The 27,910-nt window shown below is 38.7% G+C and overlaps 1 protein-coding gene across 11 annotated transcripts in view; it reads right to left on the minus strand.

The window, feature by feature from the left end:
• L3MBTL4 (L3MBTL histone methyl-lysine binding protein 4) overlaps positions 1 to 27,910 on the minus strand; it is a 449,236-nt gene that overhangs the window by 188,876 nt on the left and 232,450 nt on the right. For all 11 annotated transcript variants that reach the window (XM_050767472.1, XM_050767468.1, XM_050767469.1 and 8 more), the window contains one exon: positions 20,538 to 20,652. In XM_050767472.1, coding sequence (XP_050623429.1) covers positions 20,538 to 20,652 — 115 coding nt within the window. The remainder of the gene's footprint in view (positions 1 to 20,537; positions 20,653 to 27,910) is intronic.

The raw sequence follows: 27,910 nt of genomic DNA on the forward strand, positions 1-27,910 counted from the left end.
GCTCTACCTTCTGATGCCAAAGATGGAATAAGCCATCAGATAAGAAGCATGACAGCAAGTCAGAGTGATGGTGCTAGGCAGATACATGAAGTGGGGTAAGGAAGAGAAAGTAAGTGGGGATGTCGGGAGATCTTTAAGATGGGGAGGCAGGGAAGGAGTGCTGATATTTGAGCAGAATCCTACTTGACGCGAGAGCACGGGACACGCTGGGACAACTGCCAGAAGGCCTGGGCGAGGGGAAGGGTGGCGGGAGATGAGACCGTGTGGGCCAGAGTCTCTTATTTATTCTGGGTTGGCCAGGAGACACTGGCAAGCACTGCGTGGAGAGGAGATCGGTGAGAACACACCTACCGCGCTGCTTGGTGAGCAGTTTACTTCTCCCGGCACCTGGTAAACAGCCTGCTGAGCGCTCTGCATCGTGGCTGGGACTGGAGTCAACCCTTCAGAGCCCACACAGGTAGCATCCACACCGCTATTTACAGTCGGGGCTAGGTGAACCCCATGGCGAGTTCGTGTCCATGAAGAAGAGAAGTCTGAGGACTGAACTCTGGGAACACCGAGGTGTAGAGATCAGAAAGAAAGAGTGAGCGAGGCAGCTGAGAGCGAGGAACCAGCTACTAGACGAAGAGCCAGGTGGAAGCTGCGCAGACGGCGCACAGACCACGGGAGGGTTGAACCAGCGGCCGGGTGCCGCTGGCTTTGGCAACATGCCGGGCTGCCAGGCCTGCGGCAAGAACGTTTTCAGTGAAAAGGTGTGAGCAAGCCTGATGGAGGTTCACGGGAAAGTGGAAGAGGAAAAAGGGAGAAGCTGTAGTTTAAACAACTTCTTAAGAAATTTTTATATAAAAGGTTGTACAAAATGGTTATTAAAAAGTGGGTTTATGCCCCAAATGGTATTTCTATTACTGTTTTTGTTTGAGTGATGATGAGAATATTTCAGTACAGGGAAAATTTGATAATGTAGGGAGGGGTTTAAATGTGGGAAAAAGTCCTTGAGTGAGGACGGGGTGACAGGCCAGTATCCCGGTGAGGATGGGTTGTAGGACGATCAGGGACTGTCAGCAGTCCCAGTCCTGACGAAGGCAAAACCTGTGTGCATATGATGGGTGCTAGTGAGCTCCATGGCAGAAGGAAGACAAATTTCGCCGCTGACAGCTTTTATGTTCTCGGTGAAACAGGCAGTAAGCTCGACAGCTAAGCTTGAGAATGGGGCAGGGGGGCAAGGTATGAAATGTGAACTGAAAATCAATGAAGCAGCTGTTCAATTATGCACACATTCCCATTTCAAATAATTAAGCTTTTACTATCTTTATTTTGAATTGGAAATGTTTAGGTTAGTGTCTTGGTTTTTTCCGTGCCACCCCCCAGGAAATTTATAGTTTGCTAAGAAGATTTAATGAAATAATTACCCTTGAACATTAGAGAATGCAACTAATAGGCATTATCTTTCAAACTAAAATTATAGGTTAATCATACCTACTCTCCTCCTAATGAAATTAGGGAAAATAAATATCCATTGTGCTATAATAATTAGTGTCTCAAACAGAAGAAGGAAATAGTATAACCAAACACCATGTTTGCTTGTACCTGGGTTTCAGAACATCATATTTCATAATACATAAATAAAACAGAACAATGATTTTGTGAAATGAAAATGCAACAAAAGAATTTCAAAAGGTTCCTAAAAATGCCAATTTTATACTTACTTGACAATCTAGAAAAAAATCCTTAAAGTACCACGATGGCAATATTAGTAGAGAAAGACAATCTAACCATCTGCCTGCAATAGGGATATGTTTAGAAATGTGGTAGGGTCCTGAGAGAGATAAATCGATATAATGATAATACTTATCTTCCACTCAGAAACAAGCGTACAGTAAGAAAAGAATGCAAACGTCCGAAAGTCTCTTTCACAGATCTGACAGAACTTCAGAGCAGGTAAGGCAATAAGAAGAACATGATGTACTGGCCTTTGCTTATTATTTTAAAATGAGACAGAAGACCACTTCCTTAATAAAGAACTGGCAAATATTTTCTTAACAAAATATGGTAAAATGCATTTATCATATGTTGAGTTTTAATTAAGAGACAATAATATAGTGGGTAATTGGCTAATTAAACGAGGATCCCAGAAAAAGATGACCTCATATTTAAATACAAGTACAGCATCAGGGAGATCAGAGGTTTGATGGAAAATGGAATGATCTGACCTGTAGCCTCTGATCGAAGCATCTGAGATCTGGCTGTGTACTGGTATGAGCCATTGTAAGGATTAGGAACAAGAAAGTGAAGAAGGTACACATATAGTTTTCACTGATATATGGAAAAAAATGACAGTAAAGAGGAAGGGAAAATTGTAGATTCAATTTCAGATATCTCCCCATTCAAACATGTCACATTAGTATTTTAAAGTATTTATACCACAACCACTTAAACACAACAAAACTAAGTTCTTTTTATACTATAGAATAGGTCTTTTTAAAATGTTGGATTGTTTTATTACTCATTTTTTAACCTTTCAAAAATCAGGAGAAGGACCTTTTTGTTGATCTACAGAACAGATAAAATTGTGAGAGGTCCACATAGATAATGTAGAAGCATAGGATTTATTTTTTCTTTTTTTGAGACTTGTCAACTGGTATCAACCAGGCTGGACTGCAGTGCTGCACTCATGGTTCACTGCAGCATCGACTTCGTTGGCTCAAATGATCCTTCTCTCTCAGCCTCCTGAGTAGCTGGGACCACAGTTGCGCACCACCATGCCCAGCTAATTTTTCCACATTTATTTTGTAGTGAGGGGGGGTCAGGCTATGTTGCCCAGGACAGTCTTGAACTCCTGGTTCAAGTGATTCTCCCACTTCAGCCTCCAAGAGTGCTGGAATCACAGGCGTGAGCCACCATCCCCAACCATGAAACACAGAATTTTAAGAGTAGAAAAAATGTTAAGAGTTATTGGCATACACACAAAAAATGTTTTACATATAAACTAAATTGTATGAAGCCTACCCTTAACTAACAGACTTACTGTGAGGAACTAAAGAGCTAAATGGCACCTAAAAGGATTTAATATGAATACTATTTCACTAGATAGTCCTGTTCCATTTTTTTCATTATTTTTAAGAAATAAAAAAGACAGTGATTAAAATATATTTATCTTTTAAACTTTACCGTTATAAAAATTGTTTCTCAAAGAAATTATAAAGAACTAAGAGGACTTTTTAACTTTCTTTTACCGTAAACCTCCTTTAGCCTTTTATGAGAAATCAGCCTTTTAAAAAACCACCTAATTTGGTACTTGGTTTGTGTAATTGAATTATTCCCATTTGACTCAAGTAAAAATGCTGCAAAACCGTCCCCCTTCTCTCTTTTTCTCTCTCATTCATTAACTCATTCTCTCTCTCTCTCCCCCTTCCTCGACATCGCCTTAAGCAAAGTGACACTTAAACTCAAGCCAAAGGGATGATAACTTGTATACTCCTCAGTCCTAGGATTGCTCTTATTCATGTAAAGGGAGATAAGAGACAGGTCAAAAGCTATAAGCATATCAAAGTAGCTTATGAATTGGTTTTGAGCATCCCCAGCCTTTGAACTGTTTTTCCCCTCTTTTACTAAAAGAGAATTCTAGTTTCATTGATAGTGTCACATACAATTTTCTGGCTAAAAAAATCAAGCTGACTAGTTGCTGATAGAAATGTTCTCATAACCAAACAAGTATAAATATGAAAGTTACCTATAAGAATGAAACATACTCCCAGGTGGAGTGACTATACCATTTTTCCAATAACCTGAAAAGTACACACCTAAAGCGGGAATTTTGGTGTCCATAATCCCTTCTCAAACTAGCCTAACAGGGACACATTAAAAGTTCTCATGACCAGTAAGCTTTTGGGCATTCTTAACAGAAAATGTTATGAGTTGTTTGAGAACACACACACATACACACACACACACACACACACAAAAATTACACAATGTATAATTCTAATTACATTTCTCTCCATGGCTTCTGCGTGAAATCTATCTCTGCAATTAATGACATTTCATTATTGACATTTAGAAACTTGGCAGAATTGCCAAGTTTCCAAATGGAAGGAAAATCCTCCATCTGATGCCTGTAACAGATGCTTCGATAATGTAAAAGGAGCAAATTGCCTTCCCTCCAACCCCCCTGTACTAGTTTATTCCCTGGTGGCTTCAAATTTGTCTAGACTGTACAACTGAGAGAGAACAAGCCCTCACTGAGTCTAAGTGTTAGTGCTGCCCCAAGGGAGCTCCTTGCAAGCAGATGTAAGAAACCAGACTTCCCACCTGCTGCCTGGTCAAATCAGCAAATAAAAATGTTCGCTTGCACTGTGGGTATAAAGGCACTCCATTCGGAGAAGGAGAGAAAGCTCCCATGATACAGTCTAACCCTTCAAATTCTAACTTTCCAATGCTTGAGTGAGTGCCTCAGTGCCAGGGACCACACGGAGTGCCATACCATTACAGACTACAGCAGCACCAGCTCCGCGAGGTCAGAGGCCACAGCCACAGCAGGACCAGGAGAGCCTGGGAGTCTACTAGAAGAAAACAGATCCCCTTACTGGCATACAGAACTGGCAGGGACTTAAAGATTGAAGCTTCCAGGTTCCACAAAATCAGAATTCCAGTGGCAAGCTTGTGAATCATTTATGTGTTCCCCATTCAGGTTGTGAACCACTGACCTAGTCTACCCGCCTATTTTTGTAAATAACAAAATAAAGGTTTATATGGTCACATAATTTGTGATAACTCATAAGTCACATTATGGTATTTGGGACAAAAATTCAAGGTTTCTAACTTGCAGATCTGCACTTTTTTGACTCTGCTATGCTATACAATAAGCACCTGCTACAATTATTTTTTTAATTTTAATATTAAAATTTTATATATATTTAATTTAATTTAATATTAAATATCATATATATTTAGACAGTTTTCACTGTTGTTGCCCAGGCTGGAGTACAGTGGCACGATCTTGACTCACTGCAACCTCTGCCTCCCACATTCAAGCAATTCTCCTGTCTCAGCCTCTCAAGTAGCTGGGATTACAGGCACGTGCCACTATGCAGGGCTAATTTTTTTGTATTTTTAGTAGAGACGGGGTTTCACTATGTTGGCCAGGCAGGTCTCAAACTCCTGACCTCAGGTGATCCACCCGCCTCGACCTCCCAAAGTGCTAGAATTACAGGCCTGAGCCACCGCACCCAGCCTAATTGTAAAATATTTGATTGACAAAGATAATATATATTCAAGATGTATAACATGGTGATTTGATAAACATATACATTGTGTGATGGTGACCACAACCAAATTAACACATCACCACCCATGTCATATATAATATTCCTGGAATATTGTAACTGAAAGCTTGTACATTTGGCCAACATTTCTCCATTTCCTTTACCCCTCAGCCCCTGCTAAGCATCATTCTGCTCTCCACTTCTATTAGTCAGACATTTTTAGATTTCATATAGGTAGGGTCATACAGTATTTGTTTTTATGTGTATGACTTATTTCACTCAGCATAAAGCACTCCAGTTTATCCATGATATTGCAAATGACAGGATCTCCTTTTTATGGATGAAAAATATTCCATTGTATGTACAATACCATATTTTCTTTATCCATTCATCCATTGATGAGCAAGTAGGTAGTTTCCCTATCTTGGCTATTGTGAATAATGCCGCAATGAACACAAGTATCTCGGATACCTGTGTTTCATTTCATTTGGATACATACTCAAAAGAGGAATTGCTGAATCTCATGGTAGTTCTATTTGTAATTTTTAAAGGAACCTCAATATTTTTTTCCATAACAGCTGTATCAATTTATATTTCCATTAACAGTGTGCAAGGGTTCTCTCTTTTCTCCACATCCTGGCCAATTATTGTTATCTTTTGTCTTTTTGATAAAAATAATCCTAACAGGTGTTAGGTGATATCTCACTGTAGTTTTGATTTGCATTTCTCTGACCATTAGTGGTGCTGAGCAACTTTTCATATAGCTATGGCCCTGCTGTCCATCTGTACGGCTTCTTCAGAAGAAAAAAATGTCTATTCAGGTCCTTTGCCCATTTTATATTATTTAATCAGGTTTTTTCTTTGTTTTTTGTTTGTTTGTTTGTTTTGTTTTTTTTTGCTATTGACTTAGATGAATTCGTTATATATATGGAGATTAACCCTTTATCAGATGTCGGGTTTGTATCTATTTTCTCCCATTCCATAGGTTGTTTCTTCATTCTGTTGACTGTTTCCTTTGCTGTGCAGAAGCTTTATAATTTAACGTAGTCTTCGTTTATTTTTGCTTTTGTTGTCATATTTAAAAACTCAGTATCAAAACCAATGTCTTGATAAAGCTTTTCCTTATGTTCTCTTCTAGGAGTTTTATGGTTTCAGATCTTAGATTTAAGTCTTTAATCCATTTCAAGTTAATTTTTGTATATGGTGTGAGACAAGGGTCCAATTTCATTCTTCTGCATGTGGATATCTAGTTTTCCCAGAACCACTTATTAAAGAGATTTCCTTTCCCTATTATATATTCTTGGTGCCTTTGTCAAAGATTAGTTGACCATATACATGGGTTTATTTCTGGGCTTTCTTCTGTTTCATTGGTCTATGTGTCTCTTTTTATACTACTAACATATTATTTTGATTACCATAGCTTTTTACTATAGTTTGAAATCAGGGAATGTAATGTCTCCAGCTTTGTTCTTTCTTACAACTGCTCAAGCTACTTGGGGTCTTTTTTAGCTCCATGAGGCAGTTATTTCTATTTCTCTGAAAAATGCTATTGGAATTTTGATAGGGATTGCACAGGATCTGTAAACTGTTTTTAGTAGCATGAATTTTAACATTAAGCGTTCCAGTCCATGAATATGGGATATCTTTCCATTTATTTTTGTCTTATACAATTTATTTCAATGTATTAAAAGTTTTCAGTGTGCAGATATTTCACCTCCTTGGTTAAATTTATTCCTAAGCATTTTATTCTTTTTGATGCTATTGTAAACAGAATTTGGATAGCTCATTGTTAGTGTATAGAAACCCAACTGACTTTTGTACATTGATTTTGTATCCTGCAACTTTATTGAATTTATTTATTAATTCTAAGAGTTTCTTTGTAGAATCTTTACGGTTTTTGATATGGTTTGGCTCTGTGTCCCCACCCAAATCTCATCTCGAATTGCAATCCTCATGTGTCGAGGAAGGGAGGTGACTGGATCATGAGGGTGGTTTCCCTATGCTGTTCTCATGATAGTGAGTGAGTTCTCATGAGATCTGGTGGTTTTGTAAATGACAATTTTCACTGCACTTTCACTCTTCTCTCTCCTGCCACCTTGTGAAGAAGGTGCCTGCTTCCCCTTCTGCCATGATTGTAAGTTTCCTGAGACCTCCCTAGCCATGCAAAACTGTGAGTCAATTAAACCCCTTCCTTTATAAATTACCCGGTTTCAGAGAAGTTCTTTATAGCAGTGTGAAAACAGACTAATACAGTTTTCTATATACACAAAAGGTTATGCTATCAGCAAACAGAGACAATTTAACTTGTTCCTTTCCAAAGTGAATGCCTTTTATTTCTTTTTCTTCTCTAATTGCTATGGCTTGGACTCCCAATACTATGTTGAATAGATGTGAGCTAAAGTAGACACCCGTGTCTTGTTTCTGATTTTCTATCTGGATGATCTATCCACTGCTGAGAGTGGGATACTGAAGTCCAATACTATTAGTGTATTGCTATTTCTGTATTCACATCTCTTAATATTTGCTTTACATAATAATCAAAATGTTTATATTTTTATAAACACAAACTTCTTTTTGCAACTATTCCTAGCTTTAAAAGATAGTAAGGATAGTCACGCACATCAAGACAGTCAAATATCTGAAGTGAATAGAATGGAGTTCTACCATGTATACAAATTCAAATATATATGGAAAAGGGGGAAAGAAAGGTACTCTAGTAGCTACGAGTACGGGTGATCCTACCACGGTACTCAAAAATGGAATCCAGGTATGAGCATGAGATAAGAGTCAGAGACTACTACTCTTCTCCTCAGTCTCAATATGTTCCTCCAATGTGAACAGTTTTCTGAATGTGCAAATGACCTGGCATTTAAAAGTGCAGTGTGATTATCATACAGCGTGACCCTCAATTCACACCAATGACTTCACCTAACACTCAACAATGCCAACTGTACAGTTCAATGATGGAGGTAATCCACTCTGGTGGGCTTGCTGAGACACACTTTTCAGTAACTGTGATTAAACATGATTTTTTGCATTACTCAATGAATTTAGACCCTAATCCTAGAATAATATGTGACTCCACTGTGTGAAAGAATTTTCCTTGGCTCTCTGGCATTATGTACAATTTGGTTAGAGGGATTACACAAAAGATTCCTCTCCTTTTCTAATGACTTCCATTACAAAATAAGTCCATTGACATGAAAAGAAGAACGATGACTTCAAAGAAAATTACAGAAAATGTTCTTGTCAATCTAAAAAACATAAACTGCTCATTAAAGTATAAAAACTTCCATAACCATATTTCTTTTACTCTGTTTTACAATTCCTTAGAACAATAAAAGCTTTTAATGTTCAAGAAAAGAGTCAAGTAAAATTGCAACAAGGAGAATGCAGGTTAGTCAAAGAGAATAATGTCTTGGAGAAGAGGGTTGATAATGCAGGAAATAAAAGGGCTATGTGATCAGCAGCTGCATCTTCCTCTACATGACTTTCAGCTCATTGGTGTTTATAGAAATAACACTACATACAGAAAATTTTTATGAAGCACTAAATGCAAGTAAAATTGGGAGTATTCTAAAGAATGCTATAAAGTGGGTGAGATGTAGCAGAAGACTGAACTGCCAGAAATCTAGACGGTCACTTCAAACATAGTAGGGCAAGGCTACTGGCTGCCTAAAGAAGGTCTGACTTTGTATCTGCAACACATAGGATGAGAAGCTCCTAAATATGCCATCCTGTGAGTGGGCCATGGAAGAAAAGATCTATGGTTCTCATGGCTGGATGGACAGGTGCACAGAGCTGTTATCCCAAAGACTTGGATAAAGTATTCTGCCATCCCTTCTAATTACGGTAAACTTATGTGCTGAAGTGAAACTTACTGTTTTGCTAAGGAAAACAAATTCTAATTTTTACTTTCTGATTTGAAATGAATACCAAAGCATAAATGAAAAGTAACATAAAAGCCAAAGGCTCTTAGTTCTTAAATATGCTGAAAAATTTTCAGTTCTCTAAGTCTGTCATTTAGTGCTCATTGAATTTTAGGTTTGTGTATGTTTGCAACTTCTTGATTCTTGGTTGCTTAGAATGCAGAGTGAAATGAAAAAAAAAATCATAATCTTTACACAGCTCTCTTTCAGAATGCAAATACATAATGTTTACATTAAAAAATACTTGATTCTATGTTCATTCCTAGGAGTCATTTAAGGATACCTCTACTTGTAAAATAAAACTATGACGTATTTTTAAGTCTTTCTAATACCATGAAAGACAAAAAAAAATGAAAGATTTTCCAAGATGCTAGTATCACTAAGCTTGTCCTTAAAGCAACACAGAGAGCTGCCCTTGCCCACTTCTCATTCTCCTTGACCCCCAATTTTGAAAGAAGAATTGCTATATGTAAGAAAAAGCACCTTTAAGAGGAGGAATTTTAATCTCTTAACACTAAATACAAGTGCATGCAGTAGCCAAAACAGCCAGACACTGACTTCTCTGTGAATCTCTTCACTATGGCACTACCATGCCATGAGTGTTCATAGGACTATCTCTCCTCCTGGCGCCTTTATAATCATGGCCACCAGTGTAGAACTATGTCCCACAGGACTCTGCAAACCCTAGTACAGTAGTTAGTACATTAGAGATACCAAAAAAATCTCTATTCAATTACCACAACAACACTGAGATGATAAAACCCTTCCTCATGAAATATTTTCAGGCCGTCAGTTGATTGCTCAACTGCTCAAGGTTTCCATTAACCAGGTATTGTAGGGTGATGTAGGGCAGGGATATAGATACATAACAATTGCATCCAGTTCCCTTCCCCTGCCATGGAAGGCATTATTGTCTTCTGAAAGCGTTAAAACTCTCTGAGAAAAAGCCTGAAAGGTCCCTGCGCGAACTCAGGATCTTCACTCAACGTCCATATGCTGACTTGCATAAATCTATAGCCAGATGAGAGTCATAAATTGGGACAGGGTGAGAATTTGGCAAGGCTTACTGCCAAACCACTGAGTTGTTTCATCCATTTGAGAAGGGATGGGCTACTGTACGTGTTTTAAAGGTCTGTAAATTTGCACAGAGCTGTGCTTTATTTAATACAATCTACGATGGTCTGTACATGTGATGACAGAAACTGCTGTGCCACACTGCATCTCAACTGTGAACAAAGTCATCAAGCTAGAATGAGAACATAATCTGAAGAATTGTTCTGGGCTAGCCACTAGGCATCCAACGACTAAGTTTTAGAACCAAGTAAATGGAATCTGCCCTCACACCTCCAGAAGGTAGAGACACAGGATAAGCACTTCAACAAGGAGCATTTAAAACAGACAATATCATTATGACTGTAAGTACATTTTGAAATGTATTATTTTTCCTTGATAAGTCTATCATGTAGATCTGTAATTAGGGACTTTGAAAATAGCTACCTTTTTAAAAACACAATATGCTATAATTGTCTATTAAGTCAATGAGTACTTAGGGACTCTTAAAACTGCTGATTACTTGCTTGCTGTAATTTGGAAGAGCAAGTACTAAAGATTCCTTGTGAAATTCTCTTTAAAACAGAATGAATTGAAAATGTGCTATTACCTGGTTAGGCTAACAACATTTTTTCCTCAGAATGACATCCATCCGTCATCATATTAATTGCTTCACATCTGGCCAAAAAATTGCATTAACTTTTATTTTATAATCTAAGTGAATTTCCATCTCTGAATAAAATTTTTCTAATTCCACAGAGTTTCAATGCTCATAAAAGATGGCATTAGTAATCATTCATTGCTTAGTGTAGATTAAGAATTTTATCTCAGTTATCAGGATAAACAATGCACCAGCCATATGGTGTATTTACAAGTCCTTCTGTTGTATTTATACATATGCGGTATATTAAATGAAACTGGATAAAAATGAACTATACCTTTTATCAAGTTATGTGCTATTATGCTTGTTTATGTTTAACCATTAAATAAATTAGCAATGTTCTCAAGGTCATTAACATAAATTATAAAGGCTATATATATTATATTGTAGCTTGTATTATTACTCTATTAATATACACTTTAACTTCATAATGATGGATAATTTAATTTACTTTGAATCAAGCATTATAATTACTTCCAAATACAAATCAAACAGAAGCTAAAGAAAGAACAATGACACAATTATTTAGACACGGAAGCTATCTAAGAAATCTCATTTTTTGGAAGGTTTCCTTTGTCATTTAGGGAGGGTTATTCTTGGCCTGTGTCTCTCCTACTAGGCTTGACTAGACCAATTCCATAGCTACTACTCAAGAACTCACTCACTCCATTAAGGTCGCAGGCAAGAGTCCAAGGTGGTCTCTAGAGATGCACGTTGACTTTGCATTAAGTGACTAACCAACACATATAGAGAGATGAATATATAGACAAATGTTTTTTGGAAGTCAGACCATGGAAAACACTAAGAGATACAACATTCACTGTCCTTCCATTCATGAAGCTTACACTTTCATGAGAACTAATGACAACTGAGATGATTACATATGTGTTTTGCACTGTGGAGAAAAGGAAGTGGTCAAATGAAAAATAATAGTGGTTGCTGTTCTTTAGACAATATGGACCCTGGAGGCCTTTCTAAGAAGGGATCATTCAAGATGTATTCTAAAAGGTGAGAAAGAGCCATCCAGTAGAAGAGCAGATAGACCATGCTGAACAGAGAAGACAGCATACATATATATACACAAAGGCCTTGGGGTGGAAAGAGTTTGTGTTCACCAACTGAGAGAAAGGAATAAACGTAGTGAATGAGAGGCTAAAGAAAGACAAGGAGGCAAGAGGTGTGTATGTGCACACTCCTCTCTTCTTGCACATCCCCCCTGTTTTCATTTACCTCTCCTTCATGCTGGCATTGGAGTGGGCATCTATATATAAATAGATGGCCTCAAAACAAGCCTGGGGAAATACTAGAGGACAGCTGTACATCTTTAGAAAGAGATCCCACATGGCTACTTCCACATGGTAGAAGGTCAGTGGCCAAGTTAATGGGCCCAAGGCTATACTTCTATTTCAGCACAGCCTGTGTGGTACATGGAGGGGACCCAGAAGTTCTTACATGCCTCAGTAAGGAAGCACAGGGTCTCTAAAAGGGCTGGCAGGTAAGCAGAAATATGGTGTCAAGATATAAAAGCCATATCAAGAGTGACTTGGGGACTAGAGCAAACAGCTAGGATCACACTCCTTGGAGGAAGGATCTTGAGCAAGGCCCAGCAGGGATGTCCTTATGAAAAGGTAAGGCTCCGTCTTCTCCCTGGGATGAGTGTGCCCTGTGAGCTGCTGATGATCAGAAATGATGATGTGAAGTCACTGCAAGTGGCCCAGGTATGAGGCTATGCTGTAATGTTATCTCTTTTGGGGCTTTTCCGCCCTCTTCCCCTCATGCTTCACGCAACATTGCTGATGCTGCAAGACAGAGGACACCGTCCTTGCCGAAAGCCCAACCTCAGCACTTCCATAGGCCTGGCCCCAGGTTAGGAACCTCTCACTGGCTGGGTTACCCACTTTCCTGTTCAGAGAGGGGATAACCAGAGGGAGACGCATCTGATTATAAAAGTACATATTGCAGGGTTTAGGCAAGTAAGAATACATTCTGACCAGGACCAGAGACCCGACTCTGGCTCTCACAAGCTGTGTGAATCATTTTGTTGCCCCACCTCTGGATGAGAGGTTTGGATCAGACAAGCTCCTAGGATTCCACCAGTTTTATATTCCACACCCTTATCTTTGGTGACTAGGATAAGAGAAAATGAATTGAAACATCTCTCCTGCATCTATTTATTTGTATACCCAAGCTGAGCGAGCAGCTTTGCTCTTCTTAAGTTGGAGATGTAAGGTGTTCCCGTCGTAAACAAGAGCCCAGCCTAATCTGATGCAATGGTCCCTGCACGAGAGGCTCCTGGGCATGCCACATGGGTCTCCCTGAAGGGCCAGCACCACCAGGCCGCTCCATACCCCACCAGCCCTTGTCGTGGCACGTCAGTTTTTGTCATTTCATAACAAACACTTTATATGTACCCTGGTGAGAAAAGTCTATTAGTTACCAAGTGGTGCATCCAAATCTCCATTTAATTAAAAAATGAATATTTTGTCTCAAGCTATATCTATCTTATTAGAAGCACTGGGACCTGTCACATTTTAATTTTGCTGTTTTATTCCTACTTTAAAACAACTACAAAATATTTCTATGTAATCAAATATTTTATTCTGCATTGTTTAGCTCTGATTTCTGAAAGAGTGTTTAAAACAAGGGTTGAAGGGGCAGGGAGGGTGAAGTAAGTACAGCCATTCCCATCCACAGCGTGGCGAGGCGTGCAGTCCTGGGGGGCTGCCCTGCCGTTGGACTGGCACATTCCATTCTGGAGCCTTCACCAAGTGTTTCCCGACATGAGCTTAGCACCTGCAAGAGCTGCAGAGGTTCCACAGAGTGAGGAGCAACCGTGAAAATATGAAGACCCCACCCTAGGTGATCTCCTGGTCTAAAAGACAAGCCGGCGTTCATTCCCGTACTCAGAGACTACCTTTCGTGTTGCAAGTCAGCAGTGTTCAGAGGTGTTCCAGACTGTGAGATGGAGAGCCAACAGCAGCAGAAGGTCCCTCCACCATGGAACAGGGTGCAGGGGATGAGAACAGAAACAAAGAGCATGCACTACCAGGTCAGCCTGGGAGAACTACCATTAAGAAAAATAAAAGTGGATGGGAGCTAGAGATTAGCAGGGTTACTGTTTGTGGGTGGCCTGGTCAGAGACGGCATCTCTGGGAGGTGACACTTGAACAAAGCCCTGAAGACATGCGGTGGCACCACGCTCCAAGCCGAGGGAACGGCAGCTGCGAAGTGGAAGTGTGGCAGGCGTGCTACAGGCCCCGCACGAGGCCAGCGTGGCAGGCGCTGAGTGAGGAAGACAGAGACCAGGCTGGGGAAGGCCTCACATGAAGATAAGCACTTTGCAACAAATTCTGTGAGAGAGGGAGAAGCCATTGAGAGGGTCTGAGTTAAGAAAGATGTAACTGTGATATGACAGAAGGGAGCATAAATCACTGTGGGATGATGAGGATGAAGGGGCAATTCATTTCCCCAAGAACACCAGACAAAGTTTTGGAGAGGAAGTGACACTTGCATGCAGAGGACTTCATCTGTGCTGCTCTAACACTAGAAAGGACTGGCACTGGGCACAAAGGGCACAGACCCCACCCAGCAGAAGAGAAGGTGTTAGTGTAGACCATGACTAGAGGTAGGAGGAGGCCCGAAGACCGTTCTGTGGCCTAAATCAGAAGTAAAAGAATGGGGACTCTAGTAGAAGGCTCAGGTGACGACTGGTTATGTTCATTCGGTTTGGTGACTAGAAAGTTATGGCCGGGCGGGGTGGCTCAAGCCTGTAATCCCAGCACTTTGGGAAGCCGAGGCGGGCGGATCACAAGGTCAGGAGCTCGAGACCATCCTGGCTAACATGGTGAAACCCCGTCTCTACTAAAAATACAAAAAAAATCAGCCTGGCATGGTGGCAGGTGCCTGTAGTCCCAGCTACTCGGGAGGCTGAGGCAGGAGAATGGTATGATCCTGGGAGGCAGAGCTTGTGGTGAGCTGAGATTGTGCCACTGCACTCCAGCCTGGGCAACAGAACAAGACCCCGTCTCAAAAAAAAAAAAAAGTTCCATAACAATTCAGTAAGGATAATTTTATTTCACTCGTGATATATTTAAAATGTATTCAGTTTTTTCTTTTTTTTTTTTTTTTTTTTTTTTTTTTTTTTAAGAACAGCAAACAGTCCTCAGTTGAATTCCACTTCGAGGGCCTGCCTATCTTCTGTGTGACTCAATAATTCTGAATGTTGTGAACTGTCCTAAATGTTATTCAATCCACTCTGCAATCAGCAACCCCTTTATGGATGGTACGATTATAACAAGTATCTAGGGAAAAACCATGCTGGTTGTGTACGTTTTAGGAAACAAAGTCAACTCCTAATTTTCTGGATCAATGAAGAGCATCGGCAGCATGGGACACAGATGTGCCTGTGCTTCTCACCCCAGCCCCACCATGTCCTTAGGGTCCCTGTGAGCCAGACAGCTTGGAAGCAGCCAGAGCTGTGTTTAATCTCACAGGCCTGCAAGTTCCAGAGGTCATAGAACTCATCCAAACGCACAGAGTTGGCCGGGGGCAGTGGCTCACCCCTGTAATCCCAACACTTTGGGAGGCCAAGTTGGGTGTATCACTTGCAGTCAGAAGTTCAAGACCAGCCTGGCCAACATGGTGAAACTTAGTCTCTACTAAAAATACAAAAATTAGCCAGGCATGGTGGTGGGGTCTGTAATCCCAGTTACCCAAGAGGATGAGGCAGGAGAATCTCTTGAACTTGGGAGGCAGAGACTGCAATGAGCTGAGATTGCTCCACTACATTCCAGCCTGGGTGACAAGAGTAAAAATCTGTCTCAAAAAAAAAAAAAGACACAGAGTTAGAGCAGAATGGAAATGTACATCCAGTCTTCCTAACTCCAGAGTCTATCATCTAGCTTCTCAAACTTGGTTAATTTCCAAAGCAGGAAAAGCTGGACATCCCATTGTCCAATGGAGTAGGTAATCTATGTATGAATAATAAACAATACAGTAAAAGAAACAAACTCCATTTAAAGAAAGTTTACATCAAGTGTGACTGGGATTACAGTTTCTAAATGATGTGACTAAAAAGATTGCCAAAATGTGACCCAGTTAGACGATCAGAGCAGGCATGGTTTTTAGGTTCTGATATTTTCATATTGTTTAAGGACATTCCGGAAACACAAAGCATGATAGAAAGGTCTTGACAAGTCAACGGTGCTAAGACATCAGTATTTAGTTTCAATTCTAACTGTAGGAAAAGCCCACTATGAGGGACTCTATGTCAAATAAAGCAGACAAATTGCATCCTCATGGATGAGAAAAGGAGAGTTTAATCTGGCAGCAGGGTACGAGGGCAAATTGCAGGTGATCATCTGTAGTTAGGAACAGCAGCTAAGAGGAAGCTGTCATCACCTGGTCATACAAGTTGGACTCTTCTCAGTTGAATGGGAACATTTTTCATTCTCAAGAGGCTTTTCCCAGTTAACTTTTCAAGAACTTACACTGGGCCTTAGGGCTTGAATATTATGGTCTTGGCTCAAATTTACTGCACAAGCATTTCTGCAGAAGCTAAATGGCACTAGATAAATAGAAACAAACTAAAGGGACTATCACTTGTTTAGAAAGATCTAAAATTTTAATAAGTTCTAATAAAATGTGTATGGAGAACCAACAAGTTCTAGTGTTGCCTACACTTGTGCCATTTTCACCTCTAGAGGGGCTGCCACTAACTAGTCCAGGCCCAGTGTGCTCATGTGAGCCCAGCTCAACAGTGTCCCGAGGTTCCTTCCTGGACTCACCCCACTGCATTCTGCTCACTCTGTAAAACAACAGTAGCAATCGAGATTTCGTTTTTACTCATCCATGCGCAGTTGTGTGATTTTACTGGTACATACGTTTGTAAACCACAGCCCCTTCAGACACAAATTGGAAGCTCACTGAAAAAATACATATAATTCTTATATATATATATGAAAGCCAAGAGAGAATATACCTGTGTGTATGCATTTTTATTCCTCTGTTTCCAAGGTTTCCATTACAATAACAGCTACTAATTTGTTGAAAAAAGGGAAAATATTCATAAAGAAAAACAGATGAGAATAATAGATTAAAAAATCCTCTACCTCATATTTTCTTTTGGCCATTCTTTTTTCATATAATATCACTGGTAGACAACCTACTATGATATCTTTTGTAAAAATCCACTGAAGTAAATCAATACAATAAAGTTCAAGAGAGACTCCACCTCTATAAAATATAGAGTAGATTCCATGATCTCTAAGATCATTTTCCCAAGCCCTCAACTTTTAGTAGTCTTTGCAGTATTTGACCAATAAAGTTGTCATATATAAGTACCTAACACAATTGTTGAGTCACACAAATACAACAAAAATAAAATAAAAGAGTTCAAAAAAATCCAAAAGTTAAAGTATGTTAAAATACCTCTAAAATATCTGGAAATTAATGTTGGCCAGCTGACTTTAATCATGTGATAAAATACTGCGTGTGGTTGTATAGATATACTTACAAAACTCTATTTTGATCTGATTTTAAAAGACACTGGACATTAGAGTGACAAAAGTTTAGTTTGAATTATATGAGTAAATAAGATTAACCCATTGACTCAACTGGCATTCAGAATAAAAGATGATTGGATGTGATTGTCTGTACAGATATCATAGATAAAATACAGGGTAAAAGGGTGGTACACGTGACTCCTCTGTAGAGCAAGTGCCCTGCAGCCTCCACGCCACACAGGCATTTGACAACAACTGAGCAGTGTGATTTTCCTGTAAGAAAAGCAAAGATATGGAGGAAAGCTATAGGAAGGTGACATATTGTCTTCAGATTCTTAGAAGGCTGGTGTTCAAGGTGCTCTGAGTAAATGTGTGATGTAAATGAAGAATTTTGAGAGGAAAATGGTGGAGGATAGGTGAGTAATGCATTGACTATGAAGGGCTTTGTATGCATGCAAAGGAGTCTCAGGCTGATAGGATACTCTACGCCAAAGAAGAGTTTTAATAACACGGAAAACAAGGTGAGTTTGGGGTTTTATACAGACTATCCCAGGAAAGAAGAGAGAAAAGACAATCATAACGCCACTGCAACAGTCAATGACAGGCCCTCAAATGCTGTTTTGTTAGAGTGCCTAGAGCAACCATTTGTTTCTCCTTCCCAGGGGAAAAAGAATTCAATGATAAATAAATAAGTAACAGAATCGGTTTTGGAGTAGGGGTGTGTTTGTCTATGGGTGTGCGTGTATGTGTGTGTGTGTGTGTGTGTGTATTTTTGCTTTCACAATAGGGGCAGGGATGACACATATTGAACCAGATCACAAGCATGTCTTAAAGTATAGGCATTTCAAAATCAATAAAACATAAATAATTATGGTGCAGATATAAATAATTAAAACCATAAGATTAAGCAAACAACCTATAACAAGCTACATTAATCTTGATTAAACAAACAAGTTTATAACAAGAAAGTCAAACACAGCGAAAACAGAAAATCACAACCAACCAAAGACAATCAATTACAAGTTATCTTTCCCCCAAATTCTAGCAAATCTAATTACCTGCCTGTGAATACACAAAATACTCATCTTGTAATACTGCCAACAACACATGGAAGTCAAACTTCTTAAGAAAAATTGAATTAAAGTATTTGTAAAACCCTAATTACATTAATTTTTGCTCAATTTCAAATCTGGAACTCTTAGTAACTCCCACTTAATAACTTACATAAGAATGAAAATCTAGAGAATGCCACATTATTTCCTGGGAGAAGTTAGTATTAATTGAACACATACTATGGAGTAGGCAGTTTTTGAATTCTATCCATTCATTTATTTCATTTAATAATTATAAATTCATGAGGTAGATATTAATATTATCTTCATTTTATAGATGAGGAAACTGAGGTATAGAGAGGCACACACTAAGCAAGCTTTAAACTGCGATTCAAAGCTCAGCATTCTGACTCCACTTTTCTCATTTTTAAGCACTAGTTTATACTGCTCTAGAACCTCTATTTTTAGATTTATCCTAGGCTCATCAGGAGAACCTGTGCAACTCACTAGCAGACTACAGGCCACATTCTGAGAAGCATCTGTAACTATGATGACACCTCAAAATAATGCAATAGCATTGAGAAGATGCATTGGGGTCAAAGCATTGGGGGTCAAAGATAGATTCTGGAGAATTAAGAAAGAGAACCAGCAGGACACCTGGTGACTGTTTATATGTGTGGATTGAGGAAGGGGCCAAGAGGGAGCAGAGTCTGGAATGGCAACTTTGGAAGCAAACAGAAACTACAGTAGAAAGAGCAAGTTTTTGGCTTGGGATGGAGGTTGGGTTTGATGCATAGACTCTGGGATGCTTCTGAGACATTCAGGTAGAAAATCCAGCTGGGTAGAGTGACAAAGGAGCAGACAATGCTTGGAGTGGAGTGAAGAGAGCTGTCCCTGTACCTGCAATGCTGGTCCATGCCTACCCCAGAGGAGATCGTTCACACATGAGTGAGTTACTGGCTGAGGGATGGATGTACAGGGGGGTACTGGGGGGTTCACATAAAGTGAGAACCATCTCCGTGACATGCTGGGGTGTAAAACCAGGGAGGATAAAAAGCAAGACCGAAGGAAACCACAAAGTACAAATGCTGGCGCCCTTCCCTACTTGGAGTCCCCCACATGGTGCTGACCATGGTCCCCTTCATTCTACAGTCTTGGGGTACTGGTCCTATCTGTGCCAATACATTGTCGGCTCCAGAAGGGCCTTCATCTCTTTGATTTGGTAGTTTTTGAAGAATCTAGCACAATGTAGAACTCTTTGTCCAATTATTTAGTCAGGGATTCTTCTCATTTTTACAAGAAGTCCTTTGAGGCCTAAGGTTCAAGCATCATTAGGCTGGCTGTGTGTAAGATATCCTCATTAATAGAAAAGCATTCTAGCTTAATCCTAAGAAACCAACAGGAGGGAAAGAGAAGCAGTGAGGGAACAAAACAAACATGAGAATGGAGAACACTTGCACTTGTGTCTGGAACTGGTTATTAGTCATGTCAGCCTAATCAGATCAGAGGACTCCTTCAGACAAAAAAATAAGGTATTTTGGGTTGAGGCTCATTAAAATTTAGAGTGGTTAATTTCCTCCTTAACTTTAAGTAGCTAGAAAGTCAGAAATGATAAAGATGTGAGTAAAGTAGAGGCTTTTAAATTTTTTTATAAGTAAAAAAAACCCTGAAAATTGTTGAAGTTAAAATATTTTAATTTTCCAAAAGACTTTGTATAGTCTGTTCTATAAAATAAAGATCAGATGTTTAAAAAAAAAGATGAACTTGTTAAAACCGATGACCAAAATTAGATGGATTTAGATATGCTACCTCAGTTTTCCAAACTCAAATGTAGAAAATAAAGATTCCTTTGGAAAACACTATCAAAATAATTTTTTAATGATTATCACTTTTCATTAATATAACACATGCCCTTTGAGGCTTAATTGTAAATAATTGGCTTTCAGTGTAGCTGTAGTGATGATTAATTTGCCTATGTGATATTTAGCTCTCAGATGTCTATAATGGCATGAATAAGCAACAGTATGGCTGGAAATCAGGCTAAGGATTTAAAGGGCAATGACAAAGAGCAAAGTACTCACGCTGCGGCACTTCCAGTGGATGCCCTGTGACATCACACCATCCGATCGGGTGGATGTCAGGGCTGTCTGCCTCCACCCAGTAGTCATACTTATGGTCCCAACCATCAAAATGAACCTGTTAAAATGAGTTTCAAATGATTAATATTTAGTAATTAGTATTTCACTATTCCTGTATCGAAATATTTGAATACAGATATCTGAAGCTGAGATTGAAATTTTATTAATCACACCTTGCAGTTGAAATAATATTTAAAATGTGCCATTCTACAGCCTTCTAATCCAGCCAACAAAGGCGACTGTACCAAATTTCCAAAGAAATTAAAGAGGTTGGTAAAGAAAAAGATTGTCAGGGATTGATCAGAATTTGAAGAGGTAAGCCCAATCCATTTTCTCAACTAAGACAAATACTGGAATGCTGTTGAGGGAAAACTCTTTGTCCTGAGTAACTGTCCCATTAACCACTTCAAGAACCATGTCAGCATCATCAACATTAAACATCACCAACTTGACATTAGTACAAGCGCTATACTGATGGGAAATGCACAGATTAGAGTATAAACAATCAATCCCTAAAACCTCACAAATGAGAGATGGGCCCATTGTAACAATGGAGGCAAAAACAGTAGACAAAATATGCTAGGGGGTAGATAGATTTTATTAGCTACCATAAGAGTTATTTAAAGACCAAGGGTAAGCTATCAAGAAACTTTCGAACAAGAGGTAGGGCCCAGGTCCAGCCATCCTACTGGCATAGGCTCAAACAAGCTAATTATTGCAAGGATAATTTATCATGCATCTTATCTATAAAACACACACAGACATACCATGCACGCATATAAGAATAATTAAATAAATCCCAGTCTCTGAAACAAAAAATCAAATACTTATTTCTTAAAATAAAAATAATTATTTCTTTTTAAAAAAGCTATATCCTTTCCAATGCAAAGAAGCCCATTTAAGTTTTTGAAAATCATATTTGAATAAAAAGAGCAAGATGCCTAGTGCTATAATAAGCCAACCTGAAATATAAATCCATTATGCAGAACATAAGACCAAAAAAGCAAAATTCTATATTTTCAGTTCCAAACAAACTCCCAATATTTTTTCTCAAGTCATCTTTCTAAGCAAGTGGTTTTCACAGTGTGATTCTCAGACTATCAGCATCACCTGGACACTTGTTAAAAATGCAAATTCTTGGGCTCCACCTCAATCCTACTGAATCAGAAACTCTAAAGGTAGAGCCTAACACTGTGTGTTAACAAGTTTTCTACATGAATCTGTTATATGCTAAAGTTTGAGAACCAGAGATTACAGTAATAACTTTCAAAAGTATATTTCTACCGAACTTGGGTTCCTGACAATGACAGAGTGCCCTTTCACAGTAATAACCATAAAACTGGACATATGCAGTGACTATTTTCTGATGTTGGACAATAGACAGCACAGAAACGCAAACCCTAAGTAAAGGAAAACATCCCAGATGAGCCCTTAATATCAGCCTGGAGACAATTTCCTGATTGCAGCACAAAGAGGAGAAACATAGAGAAAGCAGTTATGCAGTCAGAAAGACACAGATTGCAGATCAGAGCGGATGATGCAGCTGGAAGTTAAAGGACAAAATATTGGAGAAGACAGAACTACAAAAAAGGGAGAACCAAAGGCCGGGTGCAGTAGCTCATACCTGTCATCCCAGCACTTTGGGAGGCCAAGGACGGAGGATCGCTTGAGCCCAGGTGTTCCAGACCAGCCTGGACAACATAGTGAAACCTCATCTCTACAAAAAAATCAAAAACTAGCCAAGTGTGGTGGTGTGCACCTGTGGTCCCAGCTACTCAGGAGGCTGAAGTAGAAGAATCACCTCAGCCTGGGGAGGTCGGGGCTGCAGTGAACCATGATCATGCCATTGCACCACAGCCTGGGCGACACAGCAAGACCCTGTCTCAATAAAGAGGAGGATCTAAAAGTCCATGGGAGGTTATTCACAAGACCTTGACCAAGGGCTGGACTTCCCATGCACCAGGTGAGACTTTCTGAAGCCAAGCAGAGAGTACCTGATATGAGGCTGAGAATGAAACAAAGATACTAGAGGTCATACGTTTCGGGGAGAGGGGAGAGACTAAAGTGGAGAAATCTCAATAACACTTTGACAATTTCACTGAGACACCACAAAGTTCACATTTTTTGGGAAAGAAAGATGCCCCAGATAAAGCATTACTCGTGAACAACCCTAAAAAAGGGGTAAAATCAAGCCTTTGCCAGATGAAGAATTACCAGTAATAAATTCCCTGACAGAATGAACTCTATTCTTTAAAACAAAACAAAAGAAACAAAAACAAAAATAGCAAACACTCCCACTATATACTGTATAATTTTGTATGTATAACGTACAAAAGTTTACTAAACATGTAAATAAGCAGATGATTGTGAGCCATACTCAATTTGTAAAGAAGTAGTCAACAGAAATAGATCTTAAGATGACCCAGATGTTGTAATTAGCAGAAAAGGAATGCAAAGTAGTTATGAAAATATGTTCAAAAACTTAATTGAAATGGTCTAAATTAGTGAATAGAGAATTTCAAGAGAGAAATGGAAACTATAAAAGAGAAGCACATAGAAATTCTAGAAGTGAATAGCAAAATATCTTAAATATTGCTGGATGACAATATTATTGCTGTATGACAATATTATTGCTGGATGGCAATACTAGCAGATTGGAGATGGCAGAAAAACAGACGAGTGAATATAAAATATAAAAACAGATTCATAGAAGTTATTAACCTAAAGAACAGATGATATTCTGGTGTGATGGCGCACACCTAAAATCCCAGCACTTTGGGAGGCCGAGGCAGGCAGATCACTTAGAGCCAGCAGGTTGAGACTAGCCTGGTCAACATGGTGAAGCCCCATCTCTACTAAAAATGCAAAAATTAACTGGTGTGGTGATGCATGCTTGTAGTCCCAGCTACTTGGGAGGCCAAGGCACAAGGATGGCTTGAACCCGGGAAGCGGAGTTTGCAGTGAGCCGAAATTGTGCCACTGCACTCCAGCCTGGGCGACAGAGCGAGATTCTGTCTCAAAAAACAAACGAACAAACAAACAAACAAAACAAAGATGATATGAGATTTAAATAATAAATAGAGCCTGATAATATCAACTCATCTAACACATGCATATTTGGATTCCGGAAGGAGAGGACACAGACAATGGAGCAGGAATAGTGGTCAAACAAAACCAATGCAGAAAGGATAATGGTTAAAACAAAAAAACTCCCAATTTGGCCAAAAATACCAATTTGCAAGCTTAAGAGTGACAAAACCTGAGCATAATAAACACAAAGGAAATCAAAACTAGGCAAATCACAGACCACTGAAAATGAAAGCTAAAGGGAAACCCTGAAAGCAACCGGAGACAATGCAACACATTAGAGAGAGCAGAGCCGCGATGGGAAAGTGTGCCACCTTCTCACCAGAAACGGTGCAGGCAGGAAGATAATAAAATGATATCCTTAAAACACTAACAGGAAACATAAAAAGCTGTCAACACAGAATTTCAATTCCTACAAAAATACCCTTCAAAAAAGACTAAAACAGAGAAATTTTCAGATAAAAGGAGAATACGCACTTATAGATGTATACTGTAAGAAATATTACAGGGAGTATTTCAGGTTGATGCTAAGTGATGCCAGATGGAAACTACGACCTACGTGAAGAGCACTAGCAATAGCAAATATGCGGGGAAATATGCAAGGCTAGTTCCGCATTCTAACTGTAATCAATTAATTCAATACACCACAGAATAAGAACAAAAGTAATGTGGTCATCTCAATAGATACAGAAAAAGTATTTGACAAAGTTCAATACACAATGATAAATACTTCAACAAACTAGAAATAGAAGGGAACTCCCTCAGTCTGATAAAAGGCATCTATGAAACACTTAGAGGTAACATCATACTAAGTAATACTTTATTGAATGCTTCATCCCCAAAATCAAGAATAAGGCAAGTGCATTCATTCTTACTGTTTCTAGTCAACATCGTAATGTAGTGCAATTAGGCAAGAGAAAGAAATATTAATAAAAGGCATGAAACATGCAAAATAAGTCAACATAAAACAATCAATTGTATTAATATACACTGGCAACAAAAAATTCAAAAAATATTAATTTTTTAAAAATTTCCTTTAGAATAGCATTAAAAATGAAGAACTCAGCAAAACATCTGAGAAAATAAGAAAATGTGCAAGATCTATACATTGAAAGCTAGAAAACATTCCTAAGATAAATTAAAAGATGATCCCACATAAGTGAAGAGAACTATCATGCCCACAGGCTGGAAGACTCAATATCATTATTGATACATCATCTCTTCCCAGATTGTTCCATAAATTCAATATAATCCCACTCAAAAAGGTAGGCCTTTTGTTTTGTATCATTTGACAAGCAGATTCTAACATTATAAAGGAATGAAAAATGATCTAGCTTATCCAAAACAATTTTGTACAAAAAATTAACAAAGTTGGGGAACTGATACTATCTGATTTTTAGAATTACTACAAAGGCATAGTTATTAGGACAGTGTTGTACTGGCTTAGGATAGACACATATATTAATAGAACGAAATACTGTGTATAAATTGATCCACATATATGCAGTCAATCGATTTTCAAAAACATTACAAGAGTGTTGAATGAGGAAAGGACAGTCTTTTCAACAAATGGCACTAGAATGCATGAACATCAACATGTGAAGAAAACTGAGCCAGCTGACTTCTACCTCACATCACACAGACACAAGAATTTGAAATGATACATAAACAAAACATAAAAGCTGAAACTGTAAAACCCAAGAAGAAAAGATAAAGTCTTCATGACATTGAAATATTCAAGGATTTATTAGCACACAGAAGGCACTACCCCTACAATAATACATTAATAAATTCATTTTTTAACCTGAATCAAAAACTTTTGTTTTTCAAAATCACCAAGAAAAATAAGAAGTGAGCCACAGGCATTTGCAATACATTTATCTGACAAGAGACTTGACAGAAAATTCAATGCAAAAAACGGGCAAAAGACTGAATGAACATTTTGAAAAAAAACTCATGAACGATCAATAAACAAACTTTTAAAATCTCAATATCACTCTTCACCAGAGAAACCAAAATGAAATACTACTGCATACCCACTCGAGTGATTTAAATGACAGACAAAATTTCCCAGCGTCAGTTATTGCTGAGGCTGTGGAGCTCCTGAAACGTTCATACTAATGTCAGCAGGGGTGTAAAATTGCACAACCACTTTCAATAATGTTATGCTACTTTTTAAAGAAGCTTAAGCCATGTGCCTACCTACCCTGTGACTCCTAGTAATTCCAACAAAAGTGATGAAAATATAAAGTTGTGTAAACAAATGTCCCTTGCAGTTTTATTCATAATAGCCCAAACCTGAAAACAACCCAAATGCCCAACAGGTGAACATTCATTCACAAACAAGTGTGCAGTGTCCATAAAATGAATACTAGTTCAGCAATAAAAAGGGATAAACTGTTTACACATGCATGAACATGGGAACAGCAGACTTCATGTTGAGCAAGGAGGCAGACACAATAATGCATGCTGTATGACCCCACTGATATGAAATCTGACAACAGGCAACAGAAAACAGGTCCATGGTTATCTGGGAGAAGGGTGGGAGCAGGACTGGCTGAGAAGGAGCACAAAGGAAGCGTCTGTGTTGTTGGAAGTGTTCTACATCTCGACTGGGATGGTGGCTATGCAGGATATATTATACATTTTTCAACACTCATCAAAATGCGTGCATAAAATCTGTACATCTTATCATTTGCAAATTACATCTCAATATAGTTACTTTATTTAAAATGTTTCTACATTCAGCTGCTGTCACATGTGGCTGCTCTGTCTCCTACTATCTTCTACTGATGGCGATGTTGCAGCACTCAAGACATAGCCAGGCACCCTAGGACTGTCAGTACCAGACCACTGAATATTCGAGGCGTGAAGAGGCAACACTGGTGTTCCTTTTTGGAATGATGCTTCCTGCTCTGGAATTACCAATAGGAAGAAGTTTGTGTAAGTCCATATAATGGAGCGAAGAAGAAATAAATTTCCCAAACTTCAACTAATGTCAATGCCCTTCCCCTTTTAAGTCTGGGGTGCAATTTTTTTATGTTTCAAAAGCAAGGAAGTCGTGTCAAAGCACAAACAGGACGGGCAGGCCAAACACCCCAGCAAGGTCCTGCTTCAAGGAGTTAGGCCTTTCTGTTTTAACTATTTTGGTGGACCTGGGAATCAGACTGCAGAATTAGGTCTCAACTGAAGAAGTAAAAAAAAAAAAATCTTTTTCAATTTTTTTTGACAGCAGGCACAATAGTTTTATGTACGCTATTCAACATTTTCCTCTTACGTTCATTAATAAATATTAAACTGTCATTTCCAGGGTTGTACATAATTGCTCACAAAGAAACCATGGGAATTAAAAATAGCCCCCCAATCCAATGATGTGATTCTCCCCTCCCCAGCAAGGGCTGTCTAAACTCCAAATTTATAATCAAAATCTGTGCCTATGTAGAATACATCTTTATGAAAGATATTTTCATATCTTTGGATCATATCTTTGGATCTGTGGAATAAAAATCCATTTTAAAAAATTCTAACCAGATGGTCAAGTTAATAGAGGAGACTGGCATTTTAAGTCTATTTACCAAGAGTCCTTTTGTAAAGCAAAGCCTCGTTTTGAAAACCAAATCATCTCCAGCATTGTATTTCATACATTTATGATTTTTCACATATCTGGGTTTGCATAAAATAAACATGTAGATCCTTTTTTCTCAAGCTTTGATAAACCAGAAGACAAAGGTCAGATCACTGAATCAACCACTGTCTCAAGTTCTTATCCTTAAACAGACAGTAACGTTTCCTAATGGCATTAACATTACACATTAGCTATTAAAGAGTGGTAAGAAATAACTTGGAAATTTAAAAATTAGATCAGCATATTAAAAAAAAAAAAACAAGGAAAAACTCCTTGGCATAAATCCCACACTTCCAACTGTCTGCACCAACACAGTCTCTGTTTTTCCTTATCTTTACTTCCCAATGCCCACAGCAGGACTTGCCCCGAGCCCCTTAAATGTACCCCAACACCTCAGTCATCTTCGCTGCTCCCATGGCACCTAGCCCTGTGTCTCACAGATTTTAAAGGCTCAAAGCCCATCATCTGAATAAGATGCAAGACAGTAATCACATCTTCTCATTGTTCTTTTGGGCAACTGGAAGACGAGGCAGTTATTACAATACTTAGGAACACTGGGGCTAAATTTAATGCTCAGTCACAATAATTTTATTAGCCTAAGTGA

The sequence above is a fragment of the Macaca thibetana genome, chromosome 18, assembly GCF_024542745.1.
Source record: "Macaca thibetana thibetana isolate TM-01 chromosome 18, ASM2454274v1, whole genome shotgun sequence".
Taxonomy (NCBI): Eukaryota; Metazoa; Chordata; class Mammalia; order Primates; family Cercopithecidae; genus Macaca; species Macaca thibetana.